Source organism: Conger conger, chromosome 2, assembly GCF_963514075.1.
Source record: "Conger conger chromosome 2, fConCon1.1, whole genome shotgun sequence".
NCBI classification, from domain to species: domain Eukaryota; kingdom Metazoa; phylum Chordata; class Actinopteri; order Anguilliformes; family Congridae; genus Conger; species Conger conger.
Window position 1 is genome coordinate 49,052,054 of NC_083761.1, and position 20,794 is coordinate 49,072,847.

General features: G+C 39.9%; 1 protein-coding gene across 1 annotated transcript in view; it reads left to right on the top strand.

Annotated features, from left to right (window-relative positions):
- Nucleotides 1-1,955: 1,955 nt before the first annotated feature.
- The window catches only part of LOC133121240 (potassium voltage-gated channel subfamily H member 6-like), a 69,068-nt gene continuing 50,229 nt past the window's right edge, over nt 1,956-20,794 (top strand). The window contains exons 1-2 of the mRNA XM_061230445.1: nt 1,956-2,519; nt 14,882-15,112. Of these exons, the coding sequence (XP_061086429.1) occupies nt 2,444-2,519; nt 14,882-15,112 (307 nt within the window). The 5' untranslated portion in view covers nt 1,956-2,443. The remainder of the gene's footprint in view (nt 2,520-14,881; nt 15,113-20,794) is intronic.

Sequence of the window (20,794 nt, forward strand, 5' to 3'; positions counted from 1 at the left end):
GACCACAGGCTACCTGCACAAATCTGCTAGGCTGGAGTATCACAAAGGCATCTATAAATTCAACAGAAAGATCTGAGCTGCTGACAAAGCTGAATCCTACCTCCTCTTCAGCCTGGAGTCTAATCCCTCCTCTAAATACACGGAGGGAGAGTCTACTGCTAGGCCAAACATAACATTTACTCATCTCATTTACCTTTCATTGATTAATGGCACCTCACGTTGGCTTCTGTGTTCTTCCACTGCTGCTTGCTTGGGGATTCCAGAGTTCACAATCGACCAAATAAGTATATTCATGAGCCACCAGCAGTAAAATCTAGTAAACAGTTCTCTAAAAACAAAATGTAAAGTGATAGACATGGAATAAGTTGTCCTTTAAATAGTGAACAAAAATAAAATGTCTCATTTGCATTCTCTAAGTGAAAATTAATCATTTAATCATCTTAGCACAATTAGCACAATACAAAAATAGTCTCTTGAATTACGGTAACTGCCGTTGAATTTTGTATTTTTGTATTGTACATTGCCGTACATATAGTATGCAAGTATTATTTAATGTAATGAAGCATATTTGTAAAACCCAATAGTATCATGGAATACATCACAAATGTATCATAAAATAGATGTTATATGTTTCATACACCCAGCTTTCCATCTCTACCCCTCTTACTACAGGTCTAAATCAACAGTTCTGGGGTCATTGTTCTAATGGACCCTTTCTTGTTTGCTGCCATTTATACCTGTGTGTTCTACCATTTTTATTATGTGCTGAGTGCTGGAAAGCATTACAGGTGGTGGAAAATAGCATTGTAAAAAGTAGATTATTGTTGCCCCCTGAAACTGTTCTGTAATTGTACTTTACTCAGCAAACCTGTAGGTCATTTCCTTCCCTCACAGAGGACACACAACAACAAGTAGTCAGTTTCACTGGATTCTTAGATCTCTGCTGCAGGCCAGTTTACTATTTGCATTAAGCATACTATTTATGTTGTTTTTCAAAGCACAAATCAAAAGAGAATAAACAAACTCATAGCTATATTAATGTGAAGATTCTGTCCTGCTGCAGGGTTACCTTAGACCCCAGCAAGCCAATTGAATAATCTATCAGTTTCAAGGGAGGGAATTTTGTTTTAGGGCACACCAGTAGCTATTGACAATGGAATTATGCATTTATTATTTATTCTGGGGGTGTAAACAAAAGGGGAATGTATCTTCTGATAAACCCTTCTGTCAATTAATATCTACTACAGCCAATCAGTGTTTGACAAAAAATAATACACAGACAACTGAGACTGTGTGGGTTACATGAATTTGACTGTAACATAGCAGGGATAGCATAATCTACATATTTTTGTTTTTATTGAGAGAAAACTAACACCCCAACATATTTAAGCTTAGCCTATAACCTACTAAGATAGCTAAACCAAGGCCTACTAATTATCTCAAGCCAAATAGTTACTCTGTTTGGGGCTACCATTCACTATCACCCAGCACCGAGCCTACTGACAATGGCTAAATACAATGAAGCGTTTCAAACCATTAATCTATTGATAGGCCATAAGTAGGCTATGGACTGGTTGTAAATGAACAATAGCCTAGTCTACTTGAGTTTTAAAATATTATCTACAATTATTACTATTATTATACAACAAAATATTTATTTTATATTTTTATTTAAGTGTTTATAAATCCAAGTTTCAAACGAACAATAGGTTAATTGTATGGACCCACGCAAACATGTTTTAACGTGGGCCACCTCGTCTAAACACCTGGTTGGTTTTGTTAGTAAGAAACAAACGACGCAAGCGTTTAATGATGCGGCATGGGTGAGTGGGCGAAGTGTTTGTGACGAATTAAATGAAACATCCAAGAGGGCAACAACTCATGTCGAAGAGATGGTCCACTTCGAAGGGGGCGTTCTGTGTACGCAGAAGTGTGACAGTAGCTCTGCTTTCCGTCAAGTCAAACAGTCGTGCCTGCTGATGGACTCAGATGAAACCAGGAGGGGGGAAGCTAAGCTTTTGCGTTAATAGCCTACGCTGTCCCATTACAATTTTCCGGCTCCGAACGCGGATGGCAATTATTTTAATCTGACTTTTTGACTTTATTTACTTTTGTTTTACGGAGAATTCTGAATTCTAGTTTACAACCAGCATACGATTTGATTCCAGTAGGCACAATAACATTGTTCTCATTTCCACACAATTTAAAACAGCCTACCGACTTCCATTTCGCAGAATTGCATCTTTTTCCAGCTCGCGCAGGAGTAAAGGCGTTTTAATATCGCCTTGGCAACCGGGGATCTCTGAGGTATTTACCGTCGCTCAACAATATCTTAAAGCAGTATAAAATACTGTTTTCTTGTCAGAGCACTGGTTTCATCGTTATCTGAAACAAGCGGAAATATTAATGCGTGGAAGAAGACAGTTCGTTTTCCCTCGTCAAAATGCCAGTGAGACGGGGTCATGTAGCGCCCCAGAACACTTACCTGGATGCAATTATCAGAAAATTCGACGGCCAAAGTAAGTGCTGACTCTTTGACGTACCTAACATTACTCAGTGATCTATTCCACGTCTGTTTTTAATCTGCAGGTTTTGACGTGTGTGGAACGCACAGGTAAATTGCATGCTTTAGGTATGGAATAAGGCTAAAGAGTAGGCTACTTAGTCCCATTTCAAATACGTAGTTTACTCGCTTTTCAAAACTTGGAGCTTTTCAAAATAATGATCATTGGCGACATCAAAACTTCTTGTGGATAAATTTCTTAGAGGTGAAAAGGTGGATCATTGAATTGAGCTGTATTTCCGTGCATTTACACACAGTGAGCACTATTTGGTATTTATTAGACTTATTTTTTTAGACTTACTTAATCCTCTGCTGCTGTAGCCTATCCATGTAGAGGTTTGAAGCGTTGTGTGTTCAGAGATGCTCTTCTGCATATCACTGTTGTAATGCGTGGTTATTTGCATTGCTGTCACCTTCCTGTCAGTTTCGAACAGTCTGGCTCTCCTCCTCTGACCTCTGATTAAAAGCGCGTTTTTGCCCGCAGAACTGCTGCTCACTGGAAAACAAAAAAACGTTTTTGCACCATTCCCTGCAAACTGTAGAGACTGCCCTTGAAAATCACAGGAGACAGCAGTTTCTGAGATACTCAAACCATCCTGTCTGGCACAAACAATCATTCCTCGGTCAAAGTCACTAAGTATGTATGCCAGTCACAAAGTCACATTTCTTCCCCATTCTGACATTTGGTCTGAACAACAGCTGAACCTATTGACCACATCTGCATTTATGCATTTAGTTGCTGCCAGATGATTGGCTGATTAAATATTTGCATTAACAAGCTGATGTATAGGTCTGCCTAATACATTTATGGAAGTGTCATTTATGGGTATCTACTAATGCACTCTCTTTTCAGAAAAAGGTTTAGGCAGAGTATTTCATATTAGGATAATAATGAGTTTGTTTTATTCCTCACTGTCTTTTGTTTTATTAATTATATGGGGCTATAATTAACTAATCAATTTGCAAGACATACAGAAAATGATGAGCTGATGCAATTATAATTATAGGCTACTTACATTTGGATAGGACATGCAATTGCTGCAATGTATTATTATTTATAATCATATGTTTAAAAAATGAAGCAATGAAGCACGGAACTTTAGCTATTTGAAGTCAGTTCACAATACTGACAGGTCCAGCTATATCTAAGAGTAATTCCAGCACAAGTGAGAATTCAATTAGGAATATTGCTTGCGAACAAATCTTGTCAAATGTGTTGTGTGTATGATTAGGCTAAGTGTGGCGTGACGTGTTGGTGGAGAATCCAAGGGGAAGGATCAAATATGATAGAAAGATGGAGGAAAATATCTAGAGGTCGGGAGAGGAATAGGTTGTGCTTCTCACTCATTTTATTGGAAGGGAGATTGGGTCCTATTGGAAATGCATGTGTGTGCCTCTGCATGTACTTCTGCATGGAATCTTTGCCCCGTTGTCCGTCATAGCTTGTGTGTAGAGAATAACACGATTCATGTTACCTTCTGTATGCCACTGAAAATAAGTCACTAGGATCCTCACCAGTCTTCAAAGTTAAGTGTACTTTTGTTTAAATGCCTCTTGACAAGAGGAGATTAGCTTTTCTGTTAAAAGATAATTATCCTCCATTAGGCAATCAGCACTTGCTTTATTGTGCCATAGCCTAGTTTTAGAACAGATCATTTGGTCCCTTCTTTCCACTGGTTAGTTTCAGGTGGCTAATTTTGTATTGTCAAATTTGTTCCTTATAATGTGTTTTCTTGCAGCAGTTTATTTGTGCAATGATCCATTGAATATACTGTAGGTCTTCACCATGGATCACTAGTGTGACACAGAGAAGAGAAAACCAAAAATTGATCATACCATTGCACAATAGCAGATTCAATTTAGGATGCAGTTTTCAATTTAGCACTTGTTTTACTGCTTACAAATGTAATACATTTGACATCTGAAGAACCTCACAGTGATTTTAGATATCATCAAATAGGAATTATCAAGCACCAGTCTTTGAGCTCAAAAGGAAGATGACTCTAACACAGTTCTCATCAAAGAAACTCAGTTTTAAAGGATGTTCTCTCCTCTACCCTATAGCTACATCTATTCTTTGCTGTGAGTCACACTTCTCTCAAGACCCCCCTGTCCATTACTTTGAGCTCATAGCTCTCATAACCCTGTCTATTACTGTGAGCTCACAGCTCTCATAACCCTGTCCATCACTGTGAGCTCACAGCTCTCATAACCCTGTCTATTACTGTGAGCTCACAGTTCTCATAACCCTGTCCATCACTGTGAGCTCACAGCTCTCATAACCCTGTCCATCACTGTGAGCTCACAGCTCTCATAACCCTGTCTATTACTGTGAGCTCACAGTTCTCATATCATAACGGACAGGGTTAAGTCCACAGGTGCCATAACCATGTTCTGTTTCTGTGAGTTCACGCTTGTCTCTACATACTATAGATCATTTTGAGCTGTATACCCCTAAATGTCTCAGCTCCTGCTTTTTATGCAGGGTGTAGACAAACTGACTATGGAAGGAGCAGGTTAAAAATAGCACTACCATGCTCTGTTTCAGCTGATGGTGAGGGGCTGAAAAAAGAAACCCCTGGCAAGCTTGCTTTCCAAGTCAGGATTGCTATTATCGCAATTGTTGCCTGCAACTGTCACCATTACAGAATGAGATACTGTTGGGAGTTTAATTAAAAACCAGCTTGTAATGCTGGCAATGTTATACATTACATTACAGTCACTTGGCAGACACTCTTATCCAGAGCGAGCATGAGCATCAGTTGTACTTTCAGGAATACAAAAGTGCGATGTCACAGAGAAGACAGAAGACCCATTTATAATCATTGAGTGTTAAGTTAACCAAACAAACAGCAATTTGTGCTGTAAACATCAGTAAATACTACAGGGTACCATACAAATAAACAGTGATCACTTTATGAGGTACACCTACTCCTCCGAATCATGTGGCTGCAACTCAGTAGCCTCTAAAGCATGCAGACATGGTGAAGAGGGTTTGTTGTTGTTCAATCAAATCAAATGTGGAGTGGTCTGACAAATCTATTTCTGCTATGAAATGTAGATGGTTAGGTCAGAATTTGGTGTAAAGACTGCCTTGTGTCAACCGTGCAGGCTAGTGGTGGTGGTGTAATGGTGTGGGGAATGTTTTCTTGATACATATTAGACCCCTTGATACCAATTAAGCATCATTTTAATGCCACAGCATACATTGCAGTCGGTAGGCGATACATTTTTTGTTGTTTTTGCTGTGTAGTCCAGGAAACATTCATTGAAGGGTTTTTAATTTCATTGAACATTTACATCTATATTGGGTGAACACTGTATGAATTACAGCCATTTTTATACGTAGCCCGCCCAATGTGACGGGACCAAAAGTAATTGGACAAGTTAACACAAACTCAAAAAGTCATCATATTCAATTTTGTTGCAAATCCAATCAATGACTACCTGAACCCTACTCAGTAGACATCATCTGATGCTGGGTATCTTGCCTGGCCTGTACTACAGCCCTCTTCATCTTCTACTTGTTTTGGGGACAATTTGCCTTCAGTCTGGTCTTCAGCAAGTGAAATTGGATTGAGGTCAGGTGATTGACTTGGTCAGTTAAGGACATTCCACTATTTGGCCCAAAAACTCCTTGGTTCCTTATATATGTTTTGGATTATTGTCCTTCTGCATGATAAAGCGTGGTCTAATCATCTTGGGTGCATTTGCTTGGATCTGAGGAGATAAGATGTTTCTGTATACTTTGGCATTCATCCTGCTGCTGCCGTCTGCAGGGGCATCATTAATGAACACAAGTGAGCCAGTTCCAGTGGCAGCCATACATTCCCAAGCTATATCACTACCCCCACCATGATTGAGAGATGAGGTGGTATGCTCTGGATCATGAGCAGTTCCTTTTTTTCTCCATACTTTGCTCTTTCCATCACTCTGGTACTGGTTGATCTTCATTTCATCTGCCCATAACACTTTGATCCAGAACTGTTCTTTAATGTATGTTTTTGCAAACTAACCTGGCCATTCTATTATTGAGGGGGCGTGCATCTTGTGGTGAACCCACTGAGGTTAAGCTGGCGTAGCTGTTCTCTTGATGGTCATCTTTGACACATTCTTGATAGTGTTCTTGATCGGTTGAACAGTTACAAAGGGATTTTTCTTCACTATTTGAGGGATTCTTCTGTCATCCACTACAGTAGTTTTCCATGGTCAACCAGGTTGTTTGGGCTCACCAGTGCGTTCTTGCTTCTTAACAATGCACCAAACTTGATTTTAACACAACTATTTTATTGGCTATGGCTCTGATTTATTTACTGGCATTGAAAGTTCTTTGGTCCTGATGTTGAGGGACAACAACAATAGACTCCAAATGCAGATGGCACTCCTAGAATCAACTTTAGATCTTTGGTTACAACTGAACGAATGATGCAACTTAACACATCTGGCATTTGAGCTGCCAATTACCAAATTATTTTTGGTTCCTTAAAATATGGGGGACTATGTATTAAAATGGCTATACTAGCTACACTGTACACTCATTATGGATGTAAAACCCCTCAGATTAATGCTAAAAGTCTGCACTTTCATAATAGTCATTGCTTTATTTCAAAGTCAATGGGCTGGAGTACAAAGCCAAATATTGTGTCACTGTTCAAATACTTATGGACTGCACTCTTTTTAAGCATTGTTGCTGTCCACATGCATCCCTAAATGACCACTGTCTACCCTTTTGTAATGTACTTCCCGGAGGATAATACGCCACGTCACAAAGCATGCTTCATCTGAAGCTGGTTCCATGAACATGACAGTGATTTCAGTTTACTCCCAATGGTCTGCACAGTCCCCAGATCTCAATCCAATAGAAAATCTTTTAGATGAGGTGGAACAGGAGGTTTGCAGCAGAAATGTGTGGCAGAAAAATCTGCAGGAACTGCATGATATTATTGAGTTAGCATGGACCAAAATCCCTAAGGGATATTTTCTGCATCCTGTTGAATCCATGCTGCAAAGAATTCAAAATTCAAAAAGAAAAAATAGGATCACTCTTTCAGGATTTCTGCTGTCCTAAGTTCAGTTCAGTTCATTCCAGAACAGATTGGAAACATGACCAGTGGATGGAGATGCGAAGGCAAACGCCATGGCTGAGTCTGGGTAGGTTGTAGATCAGGTGAGCTGCAGCGCTGTGGATTAACTGGCAGAAGACTGATGGCAGGGAGGCCAGAGAGGAGAGAATTACAGTAGCCCAGGTGGGAAATTACCAGCCAAGACTAAGAGACTAAGAGCTGGGCTGAGTATGTAGTGAGGAAGGGGCCCGACATAGCACTGTGATGTTCTTAGAGAAAGACAGTTTTTCTAGAGTCACTCTGATGAAGAGGGCAACACTACGGTACTTTTCAGGGAGCATGAAAGGTCAAGCAGGGGAGAGGACTTGGCTGGGAAGTACAGCATCTCAGTTTTAGCCAAGTTGAGCTTTAGTATGCAAGTTGAGAAGTACAGGTGCATTATCAAACCTAACAAGTGCTCTCAAAGATTAAAATGATCAAACCTAACAAGTGCTCTCAAAGATTAAAATTAATCTACCGATGTGCAACATTAAAAAACGGTTTTCTTTCACACCTCTATCAGGATGTGGGCGGTATACTAGGTTCTGCTTTGAGACATATGGCAGCTATTTGGTGATTTCAGTGATGTGATACCGGAGTGATACAAGTGTGCAATCCATGTCTTTGAATATGCTTGCAGCATCGCAATTCCTCCAGAAGCATCTTAAAAACATATATAGTTTGCAAAACCTACTTTTATCAAATTGATGTTTTGGAGGTGTGTTCATGTGTGTACAACAGAGTGAGTGAGTTTTGGACAGGAGATGATATGTACTTACCTATATGTGAGCTACCATAAAAGTAACATTGAAACAAGGAAGCTACTCCACAATGCTGCTGTTGTCATCGAATGAACACACAACCATATTAATTTACAGCCTACGTCCGCATGTGTAGGCTGCATTGTGTCAGAGCACTAAAACCAGGGCCATATGTACAGTATTCCTTGTTACACGTTCCACAGAGAAATTGATAATGCAGTGATGATTAAACTTGGAAAATAAATACACTTCTGCTGTTTTTTTGGTTTCAGTTTTTCAGTTTCTGTGGTTGGGACTCTTTCACTGCAGTGTGAAATGCTACTGGGATGGAAAACAGATGGCTTCTTTATCAACTGTATGTTTGTACCTCAGTATCATGCCGGGGCACTTTGTCATGCCCCCACACAGGATGCACTGACGTGCTTTATTTAGTGTAAGACAAACATTTGCACCGCTTCTCAAAACAGCAACGCGCACATACTGGAACACATACCAACATCTACGCAACAAATCATTTTGCCGTACGTCAAAACTTGAGGTGTCCCGTGCAGATGTGAAATCACGCCTTTGTGATATTTTACTCATTAGGATTAACAAGTGTCTTGCCCCTTTAGTGGCTGTGGGAACTGTGGATGGAACTTAGACACTGTCCAGGGTTTCATGGTGGTCAAGTAACTGGATAAGGACAATTCCAACGGCCATGGTTACAACATGATCCCTTATGTGGGCGATTAAAGATTAATGTCAACCTGATCATGAAAAAACAAACATACTGAGTTTAAACTTATTATGTCCCAAACAGTGGATTGTGACCATTTTGAAATCAGGTCATTGCAGTCCCAAGGCTAACAACAGGAAAATGCTTAAAAATGTATTTAGAAGTCCCATGCTATCTGGCGGCCATCTTGAAAACATTCAAAACCATTTCATATATGGTTTCTCAATGTTGAAACTGACATTCAGAACCATCTCAGATGAAAGCAAATGTGTTATGATAAAATTTGATTGGGTAGTAAGTAGTCAAACAATGTGTTTTTCAGATCTGTCACATCCATAACGCAATGTCGTCACATCCATAACGCTGGTATCCTCATAAAAACAATACAAAGATATAAATATTTTCAATTTTTTGAAGTGAAGTTTTTAGAAAGTGAGTTTTTTTTGCATCACATCCATGACGCAAGTTATTTGTCACATTTTTTCTGGCTTAACAATATTTCTTAAATGATTCTTTTGGCCCTTCCCCTCAGCCAAGTGGGTGCTATGATAATATGTATTAAGAAATGTAAGAAGGGTAATTTCTCTGAGTGATTTTGTTTGTCATTCTGTGTCCAAATGTCACATCCATAATGCTGAAATTGCCCATTTATTCTGCACAGTCGTCCCTTCAATGACTAAATCCCTCAATTTCTCACAGTCAGCAGATGGTGAGGTCTTCAAGACCCCTCAGGCTGTAATGTAAATCGAACTGAAAGTTCTATGACAGCTGAGACTCAAGACTACCTAGTTATAGCCCTCATTTTAAATGTTTCCTCTGACTGTAATTTACACTGACTTTAACCCTTTTCTATGAGTCAAAATCAAACTGTTGCCCTGACTCACACTCATAAACTGTAATTATGTCTTTGATAGCTGCGGTGTTTTCTGGATGTGCACTTATTCAACCCCTTGCTGCCTACGGTTTGGAAGCCGTATTGCTAAGATCCTTTTATATTGGTGAGGATCGCTATTCAGCTCAGCAGGTGGTAAACAGCATTACCTGCAGTGATACACACCCCCTGTGGCCTGAATTCACATTCACTAGCCTGCATATCATAACTGTCAATGTGTTCCCTCGCCATCCCGGTACTGTGTTGACCCAACACTGCAGTGAGCCAGGAGACTGCCTGCTGGTGGTCTTGATGATGAAGAGGCAAAACTCATTAACAGACACACTCGCACACTCAAATAACCATCCTCCTGGCTCATTGTCTTTATTATTGCACACCTACTTGCAGTCGATCAGTAAGATAACTTTGTTTGGTTCTTGTTTTTCTTGAATTTCTATAGAATTTCCATAACTCATAAAACAGACCCATAAGACCCTGCATATACACTCACTGAGCACTTTATTAGGAGCACCTGTACACCTACTTATTAATGCGATTATCTAATCGGCCAATCGTGCAATGCATAAAAGTGCAATGCATAAAATCATGCAGATACAGGTCAGGAGCTTCTGTTAATGTTCACATCAACCATCAGAATGTGGTCGACCATGGCATGATTGTTGGTGACAGACAGGCTGGTTTGAGTATTTCTGTAACTGCTGATCTCCTATGATTTTCACGCACAACAGTCTCTAGAGTTTACTCAGAAAACAAAGAAAAGTTTTCTTGGCCCACTTTGGGCCTGTTAATACCAATCAATCATCGCTTGAATTCCACAGCCTATTTCAGTATTGTTGCTGACCATGTACATCCTGTTATGGCCACAATGTACCCATCTTCTAATGGCTACTTCCAGCATGATAATGCACCATGTCGCAAAGCAGAAGTTGTCTCAAACTGGTTGCATGAACATGACAATGAGTTCAATGTTCTTCAGTGGCCTTCCCAGTCACTGGTTTGGAATCTAATAGAACACCTTTTGGATGTGGCAGAACAGGAGATTCGCAGCATGAATGTGCAGTTGACAAATCTGCAGAAATTGTGTGTGGCAATCATGGAACAGAATGTCAAAGTAATGTTTTCAACATCTTGTGGAATCCATGCCAGGAAGAATTGAGGCTGTTTTGAGAGCAAAGGGAGGCCCTACCCAGTATTAGCGTAGTGTTCCTAATAAAGTGCTCAGTGTATGTCCACGCCCTCCCACCATGCATCTCCACTTCTAGATGGTTCTAGATGGTGCAGCGAGTGCTTCATAGTAACACCTCTGCAACATCACATCGCTGTGGGCGAGGATGAAATAAAAAGCCGCTCGGACCCGGTGCATAACAGCGTGTCGCAGGTGACAAGCTCGCCCACCGGTGGGCTTCTGGCTCTACTCCGCAGTGGGTCTGCCATATGCCCGGCCTTTCTCTTAGTTATGAGCCGCCTGTTTTCCTGTCCCCTTATTTCTCTACACCTCATGCAGCAGTGACAGCCACACATAGTGGTTACAGCAAACAGGAAGACAGAAATAAATTTACCTTGACGTGCCCCGCAACCTAGAATTCAGCATTTGGTTTGCATTTAGTTGGGTTTTTGAGGGCCGGCAAAGATTGTGATCCAGATTCTTTCTTGGTAATCCAATTACCAGCCTTAATGAAGTTTAAAGGTGGCTGTGGCATCTCTCAGAATTATAGCTAAATGCAGAATTGTAGTAAAAATCATCTTAAATGGTAGGATAAATGATCTTGGAATCTGAATGATTTTGGATGCAGATTATGCTATCTGGACTATTCTGCATCATTCTGGATCTGGAGAAATGTTGAAAAACTAGGCCCAGCTACCTATGGATCTCCAAGGGGTGGCTGAGGGAAAAGTGAGGTAACTTGAGGTGAGTGTACAAAATGTCCCATGCAATGAAGCTGTGTGGAGTCATATTTTTCAGCCAAGTTTCCTGCTAATTTTAATTAAGCAGTCAAGCTTCCAATCACGGAATGGTAGTGTGGGTCTCACTGAGAGTAACATTTGTCTGAGGAGAGGTCTGATTGCTGGCCATGGCCCTTAGTCAAGGGCATAGTGAAAATCTGCCCTTTCCTTTGTATGTCCGCATATCTTTCAGTTCAGTGGAATAAGAATGGTGGAAACTGTTCTATGCCTCCGTTTTTATACTTGATATTGTGTGCCCATGCCCTTGTTTTTGTAGCTGATACACACAGTTTGTGCCTTTCTATGGCATATTTAGTCGATCTGGAAAAAAGTACCATTAATGTATAGCTACTTTTTTAATATCATAGCAGTTTTTTATAATCACTTTGACCCTAATTTCATAACCTTGAGGTAATTTTTCAAAACTGTAGACACAAAACTCAAAACGGATCATCAAAATGCATTTTTCAAAACTGTAAACACTTTTTCCAATTGCTTGGATACAATATACATAAACCACAAATAATTTGATCCCTGAACCAAATCACTTGTTCACAATGACTGAACTTAACTTTCAAAGTTTTAGCATTTCAAAATTAAATACATACATTTCTTTTCATTCATTACAATGCATCTAACTACCAATGTATTCAATGTATTGTTTCATTAGCCTTTCAGGACCCCAAAGGGAAGTATAGACATCCTCGGTTCGCCTGTCACACATTTGGTGTCACTCAGAGATAGGGACTCGAGTTTGTAATTTTTTGTTCGGATGTGAAATAGGTCCATTTTGGCCCTGCTAGTGCCAGCACAGGAAACATGTATCGACCACCAGTTGTGGTCTTTCATTCATTACAATGCATCTAACTACCAATTTATCCAACTACTCAAATAAGTAACAGTAACAGTACTCCTAAAGCATAGTTTTATGGAAACAGATGACTTGTAACAACATTCCATGTTTAGATCATGAATGTTTTAGGATAAATAATCGATTGACACCAATTACTTCGGAACAGGATCAATTTCACCACATTATCATTGAATGTAATATTGCATCACCATCTTTTGTCACAGGGGTTTTCAACCTTTTTTGACACGCATGTTTGAGCTGGTTGTCAAATGACTGATGATTGATTTTACATAGTGGTAAGAGCAAGAGTAAGGATGTGTATCCACCTGCAACAACATAGTGACAACATGGAGCAGTCAGATGATCCATGTGAGAATAGAGATCAAGCAGTGAGAGGAGGAGGAGGTGGTCAATGGAATGGCAGACAACAAGTACTCCTTCAGAGAGGTGGCCTTGTTTCTCGTCTTAGAGGTGGGGGGGGTGTCCTGGTAGAGTACAATGTCTTTCACTGCAGTTCAGGAATTTGTCCCGCTTTGTACCTATAATTGCTATGATTAATTACAATTGCTTAGAATTCACTTTTTCAAAACTCTTCATACAACTCTCTGCACCAACATGGCTCAAAGGAAAAGCACCAGCACTATATATTTTTTGTGTCAATCATAGAACAATGATCTAAAAAACACTAACAAACAGTGGCATTACAGTCGATGCACTATTTTCTGTAGAAACGCATAGTTTTTGGTGGTTCAGCCAGATTTTTTGTAAAAGCAATGAAAAAATCATTCAGTTTGGTCCACATACAGTGCTCTTGTGCAAACTGTGAAAAGTTCTAAAAAGTTCTAAAAATTATCAAAAAATGCTTGTTTGCGATTGTAAAAAAAAACTGAAACAAACCCACGGTATGTTATAATTATATATATTTTTTACAGTATTCAGTATCAATGATAACACTCTCTTCTACTGTTTCCACTATTCCCTTTATTTATAACCACAAAAAGACCATATTGAAACATGTATCAAGTATTTTTTCATGCTATAGTAAAGTATTGTAAACACAACTAAACAGTGAATCTATAGTTATTGTTTGTGTTGGTGCTCCTATAGTATTTAATGAAACATTAGGAATTTGAACCAATGAGTTTGGAAGTGCAAGATTTCTTCAAAGATATGAGTGCACAATGCATGTTTTGAGGCGAACAGGCTGTTTTACAAGTGCTTACCATTTTGAGTGTTGTGTCTAAGGTTTTGAAAATTGATCACAAGCTTGTGAGATTAGTGATTGCAAAAAACTGTAAACCGTTTACCAAGTTGAAAAATTGGATTTAGAGGGTCTGAAATACAGGCTATAATATTTTAACGAAAAGTTGGATTTTATTTTTGTTTTTGAAAGTAGCAGTCCACTTGGATTGAGTTTACTGTAGAGTAATTTCTGTTGGCAGTTTGGGCACTGTCCAGTACAGGTTGATACCTTTGGTTAGTCACACTCTCCAGTTATGTCAGAGCCACCATCTTCTCTCCAGCTTCTGTGGCTCCGTGAGAGGAACAGAGAGTAGCTGCTTAGCAACAGTGCAATCAGTAAATAGCATCCCTACTGCCTGTGTGTGTGCCTGAGAGCTAAAACCACACCAAATTTCCAACAACGTAATATACTACTGAGTAAACCCTTTGTTTTCTATATTTATAATTGATGATGTTGTGCATCACTATGACTAAATACCATAGTGATTCTCAGTCCTGGTCATTCCCACGTCATGTTTTGGCATTCATTTTGATAGAACTCCAAATTAATTGTTATATTGAGGTGTGAATAATGTCGATCCTGACTCGACACCTCTTAACAACAATCTGCTATGTGTCAACTGGGGGCTGTGCTACAGTCACGGTGCTGCCGTTGCATTTTTAGCTTCAGGCCTTGAGCAGTGGCTCTTTTTCTCCAGTATTCATTGTGTCGTGTTCAGCCCCTTATCCCTTGTGGGTGTTTATTTCTTCCCCCCCTCTTTATCTGCCCTCACTTGGCCATTTTCCTTGTGTCCCTCTCTCTGCAGACCGCAAGTTCCTGATCGCCAACGCACAGATGAAGAACTGCGGCATCATTTACTGCAATGAAGGTTTCTGCCAAATGTTCGGCTTCTCACGGGCTGAGATCATGCAGCAGCCCTGCACCTGTCAGTTCCTGGTGGGACCGGGCACCTTGAAGGGGGCCCTGGCACAGGTGGCCCAGGCATTGCTGGGCTCTGAGGAGAGTAAAGTAGAGATCCTCTACTACGCCAAGGAAGGTACAGCAAAGACCCCCCCCCCCCCCCCCTTACTGTAGACAGACCCCCTCCATCCAAACAAAAAACAAAAACCCACTCACTGTGAACACAATGCCCATGACAGGGACTGGGGATAAGATTCACTCAGTGCTTGTGATTTTGTCTTGTCTTTGCAAAGTTTTGCTGACCAGAATTGGTTTGATGACTTTCGTGGTACGGTAACCAAATTTAACTAGCAAAATTGTATTTCTTCAGAAATTAATCTTTGCTTTTATTTGTCTTTTAAAGCTAAAGACTAATGTTTATTCAATCCTGGACCGGGTTTGAACTGGGCACAGTGGTTGGACAAGAGCACATAGTACGTAGGCAGGAGTAATTCAAAAACTGCTTTCAACTGAAAGGCTGACTTACATACAACCTCATTGTGTGGTGGTGTATCCACATTCTGTCTTCTTCCCTCCTGTTTACTACTGGAATGTAAATGAGGCAGCACGGATGGTGCAGTGGGTAGCACTGCCGCCTCACAGCAAGGAGGTCCTGGGTTCAAATCCTGGTCGGGGAGTTTGCATGTTCTCCCCGTGTTCATGTGGGTTTCCTCCAGGTACTCTGTTTTCCTCCCTCTGGTTTCCAGTCCAAAGACTTGCAGGTTAGGCTGATTGGAGAGTCTAAATTGCCCGTGAGTGAATGGTGTGTGTGTCCTGCGATGGACTGGCGACCTGTCCAGGGTGTATTCCTGCTTTTCGCCCAATGTATGCTGGGATAGGCTCCAGCGACCCTGTTCAGGATAAGCGGGTTAAGATAATGGCTGGATGGATGGAATGTAAATGATTGCCATTTTTTCCTAGAAATGATATATGATTTTTAAATGACATGGTAACCAATGTGGAAATAATGTGCCACACTTACATCAGCCGAAGAAGTCTGTGTATATTTCCATTTTCCATTCATATTTCTCCTATGTGTTGTGTTAACGCTCTGCGCTTGACCAGAGTCTCACCCCCTCCCCCCTTCAAAACATACCTTGTACACACACACACACACACACACATGCACACACACACACACACACACTGGTGTGAATAGGTTTCTGTTATTGCAGTGGGCTTCACAGTGAAACAGGCCTTTTGTTCTGGTTTGGTTGACTTGGCACAAGTTTTCATTCTGACAGCTGAGCATCAGGGTTGCAGGGTGCCCGTTGTCATGGTAATTTAATTAGTGTGACAATTCTCTTTCATAGCACACCTGTTTACAATCCTTTGTATCTCCAGACACATGCATGAACGTGCACACAGACAGCCATGCACACAAACGTAAATACAAATATCAGCACATACATACGCACATACCCACGCACACATGCACATACTCACACACATTTGTTAATTATTTTTCACTATGAGATCAGACTAGCAAGACATAATAATAAATTATAGCACTTCTTCCATTACAGTTTGCATGTTTCCATGGTTGCTGAATTTAGACCTGTGTTGCATTTCTCCAATTTATGACTAAATATGGAATACAGAAAACCCACAGGAGCATTGTATCCCAAACCGTGTGTGCTTATGAGTTCCAATAGCTGTTCAATTAATCCTGCAGGTTTCTTTTGTAACATTTATGAAAATGGAATGGAACAGTGCACATTTACTGTCAGGTACAGATACACTAAAGGTGTTTCATATCCAAATAACCAGCACCCAATTAGCACCAGTGATTGGCAAGGGATTATGATGAGTGTGGATAAAGAACTGAATATTGAGGTTTGCACATTGCAGACAGGTTCCTCCTGGATAGGATATTTTTAACCTCTGTTAATAGCAGAGAGGAGCTAGGGGCGTGAGCAGGACTAATTTGCTCTCATCAGTTTGAAGGAAGTCTCTCAATGGTCTGTCGCCTTTTCCCATTGCTCTCTGGCCTTTTCCTGCTGCTGCCCCTGCTCATTCTATTACTGTATCTGTCCTGAAGAGACTGATTTAGTTTTATCCATATCTCAAGGCCACTGGGGTTGCTGTAGCTTTAAATACCCCCATCTGTAATAATTGTGTTACTGTATCGGTCCTGATAGGATTTAGTATAAAATTAAATCCTGGCAGATTTAGTATATTGGAGTAATTGATTTGATATTGTCCCTCACCTGATGAAATCGGGGCGTGGGAGGACTATGGAACAGTCTCAGTCAGTTTGTTCATTTGTTCACTTGCTCATGCGTTCGTTTGTTTGTTTGTTTGTTTGTTTGTCACACTGTACTATGTGTCATCTGCTGCCACCTCATTCTTGGTTTGACCTACAGCTAACGTTAGCAGGAATTGTTTTCCATTACACATCTAGCATGTACCGGTAATCTATTTCATGTTTAAATATTTATTTATTTAGTTTAGCCATCATGAAATGGCTGGGCTGCGCATTCGTCCGGAAGAGACATAGGCTAGACACCATTATGCCTGCAGTGCTTGGCTTCATTGCTAGCATATAAAGCATCATGTTTGTACAGTAATTGGCTAGTTAACTAACTGTCTTAGCTTCTTAGCTACTTCTTGTAATCATTAGATTGCATCTGATAGCTATCATTTGATGGCTACCAGTACCAAAGTTGTTAGCCTAGGTAGGCTAGTGTGCACTCCCAAGATTTAACCAGTTATAAATTGATGAATCTGTTCCCGTATTATAGTTAGCAAGATAGCATGCAAGTTAGCTAGTTTAAAAAACATGGGTATGTGCAGCTTGTGTAGACCTAAAAGAAAAGTAGCCCTAACTAAGTATCCGTAAATATCCACCCAATACAGTTGAAATTGTACTTCCCAGCGCACTTATCCCTGGTTATGGGTATGCACTTTGCACTTTGTTGTATGTCGCTCTGGATAAGAGCATCTGCCAAATGCCATTAATGTAATCTTTGCTGATGCAACAGTAGTGAAGTAAGGTAGGTGATGTTCCTTTTTTTAGTGATTGAAAATGTACACTGTAGCTCCCAATATGACAGAATGGGTAGCTGCAGATGAATTTGCAATGTGTGGTGAAATATTTTGTGTGGTTTACCTAAGCCATGTCTAATTATTTTAGCTTTAAGCTTAAAGTTTGTACGTTTAGCCAAACTTAAAGGCAAAGTTGATATATCTGTGATAATGGAAGTAAATGCATCAGGACCCCAAAGGGAAGTATAGACATCCTCGGTTTGCCTGTCACACATTTGGTGTCACTCAGAGATAGGGACTCGAGTCAGCAACTCGGACTCGAGTCGCATTTGAGTCGCACATACACGGACTCCAGACTCGACTCAGACTTGTCCAAAAATTACTTGAGATTCGACTCGGACTCGTCAATTAGGACTCATGAACAATAAGAGTCTGCCAAATGGCTTTGTGAAAATGACGAAGTGAACAATGTCACAGCCAATTTAAATTATTTATATTAAAGATATTCCTTAGTTAAAACACACCCAACATAATTTTACACACCACAATGTTGCAACCATACCAACACCCTATGCTGTATTTCTTGCAGCATAGCTCGCTAAGATCAGGTAGAGTTCCGCATGTTGTGGCCTTTTGAGTTTAAATAATTCAGGATCATCGAGCCATACAAAATGATTGCAATTTGCAAAATGTGGAGAATGAAAATAAAAAATGCGGGAGCAGCCACGTCAAATTTCAACATTTGAAAGATAAGTCAATTTACTAGCACCGGAGCTGATCCCACTGCTGTTCAGTGTTGCATTAACGTAACTTGGATAAACTGTTGTGTTGGCCAAATGACGTGTTTCAGACTCAGTATGATGTTCATGTCACCATTTAATCAGCATAACAGAAGCGCATATATTCTTATTTTGTTGACTGCCAAGATGTAGCGATTTTGGATTGCACTTCAAATGGTTAATCTTGAAAAGCTATCCAAGCTAGAGAACCACGAGCGTAACTTTAAAACAAACAAAAAAGCCCCGTACATTTTCATTGTCAATTTGGCTGCATTTTCAGCAAAAATGACCATGTAATGGGATTTTGATCAGGAGCCTGATTAAGGGTTGTACCATTTTAAAAACGTTTCAGTATGGTCTTTAAGATCGATATGCAAGCAGGAGAGCGAGTGATTTTGAATGTCTTGTTAGGTGACATTATGTACTAGTTGCGTGGACATTGTTTGGCATTCCAGTGTAATACAAATATGAACTGTATTTTCGAGAGAGCTTGTTTGTAATTGACGTTAACATTAAAAGCTACCATAGAACCCGAGTATGGCATGTAGGCTACTGTAATTGCATGCGGTTTTGAAAAGATTTATAATTATACTATGCAATAGTGCAATGGAATTCCTTAGGATTCAAGGTTTTCCTATAGCATAATGTAGATGTAGTCCCAAATTCATAGCTCCCGATTTCTTGCATAAACAATGTCTAGCCTCATGACCTCAAGGTTCTGAAATTAGTGTCCAAATGATTGTAAAAACCTGTAATATGGCAAAAGTAAGTAGGACAAAATCATAAGAACCATATGAATCATATCCAAACAGAACACGGGGAAGCGGCCGTTTACGAAATAAACTAGCGAGTCATTTAGGCCTACTTATTTTTTGAGAGCAAAAATATCATGCACCCCACCTTTTATGGCTTAGAGTGGTTCCACTTTTAGAAAGACCACAACTGGTGGTCGATACATGTTTCCTGTGCTGGCACTAGCAGGGTGAAATCCGACCTATTTCACATCCGACCAAAGAATTACAAACTCGAGTCCCTATCTCTGAGTGACACCAAATGTGTGACAGGCGAACCGAGGATGTCTATACTTCCCTTTGGGGTCCTGAAAGGCTAATGAAACAATACATTGAACACATTGGTAGTTAGATGCATTGTAATGAATGAAAAGACAGTATTTTCAACTGTAATGTGTGTATTTCATTTTGAAATGCTAATACTTAAGTTGAGTCATTGTGAACAATTGATTTGGTTCAGTGATCAAATGATTTTTGGTTTATGTATATTGTATCCCAGCAATTGAAATTCATTTCAGTTTTCTGAAATTAGTGTCAAAGTGATTGTAAAAGAAACTGTAATAAACCAATACTGTAATGTGATTCAAATTTAAACATTTTGTAACTTCATCTACAAATAAAGTTATAATTATAATTAAGAGTCGCAGATGCAGATTAAGCCCTGTCCTAGACTAAATTTTATTGGAGATTATCCATACAAAGCTGCATTAAGTCCAGGATTAAAATCTATGTTCATGTAACCAGCCCCTATTTTGTTATTGACCATCATCTTATATTACAGCCCATGGTAATGCTTACATTATGTCACATGAGTCAGACAGAGTTAAAAATAGAATGGTTATTTATTTTATCTTATTTATTGATATATCAATTACCTACCATGCCGGACCTGAGGTTTTGGCAAGCCTTTCTCCAGCCATCTTGAGAAAGGCTTTGCCAAAACATTGGCTCAGGCATGGCGGTTCATTGATATATGAATAAATAAATAAAATAACCACTATCTTTTTGTCTGTCCCTGATAGACTGCTTCTTCAGTTGTCACACACTTGATGTCATATATCAAGACAAAATATGTCTTCTACACTTCTGGTTTCTATATCTTCAATTAGCATAGGGATCGTGATTCATTTCTATAGCCATACTGTTGTTTAGGCTGCACTATACTGGAGACTTGAGACTTGACTCGGACTCTAGCTCAGAGACTTGAGACTTGACTTAGAC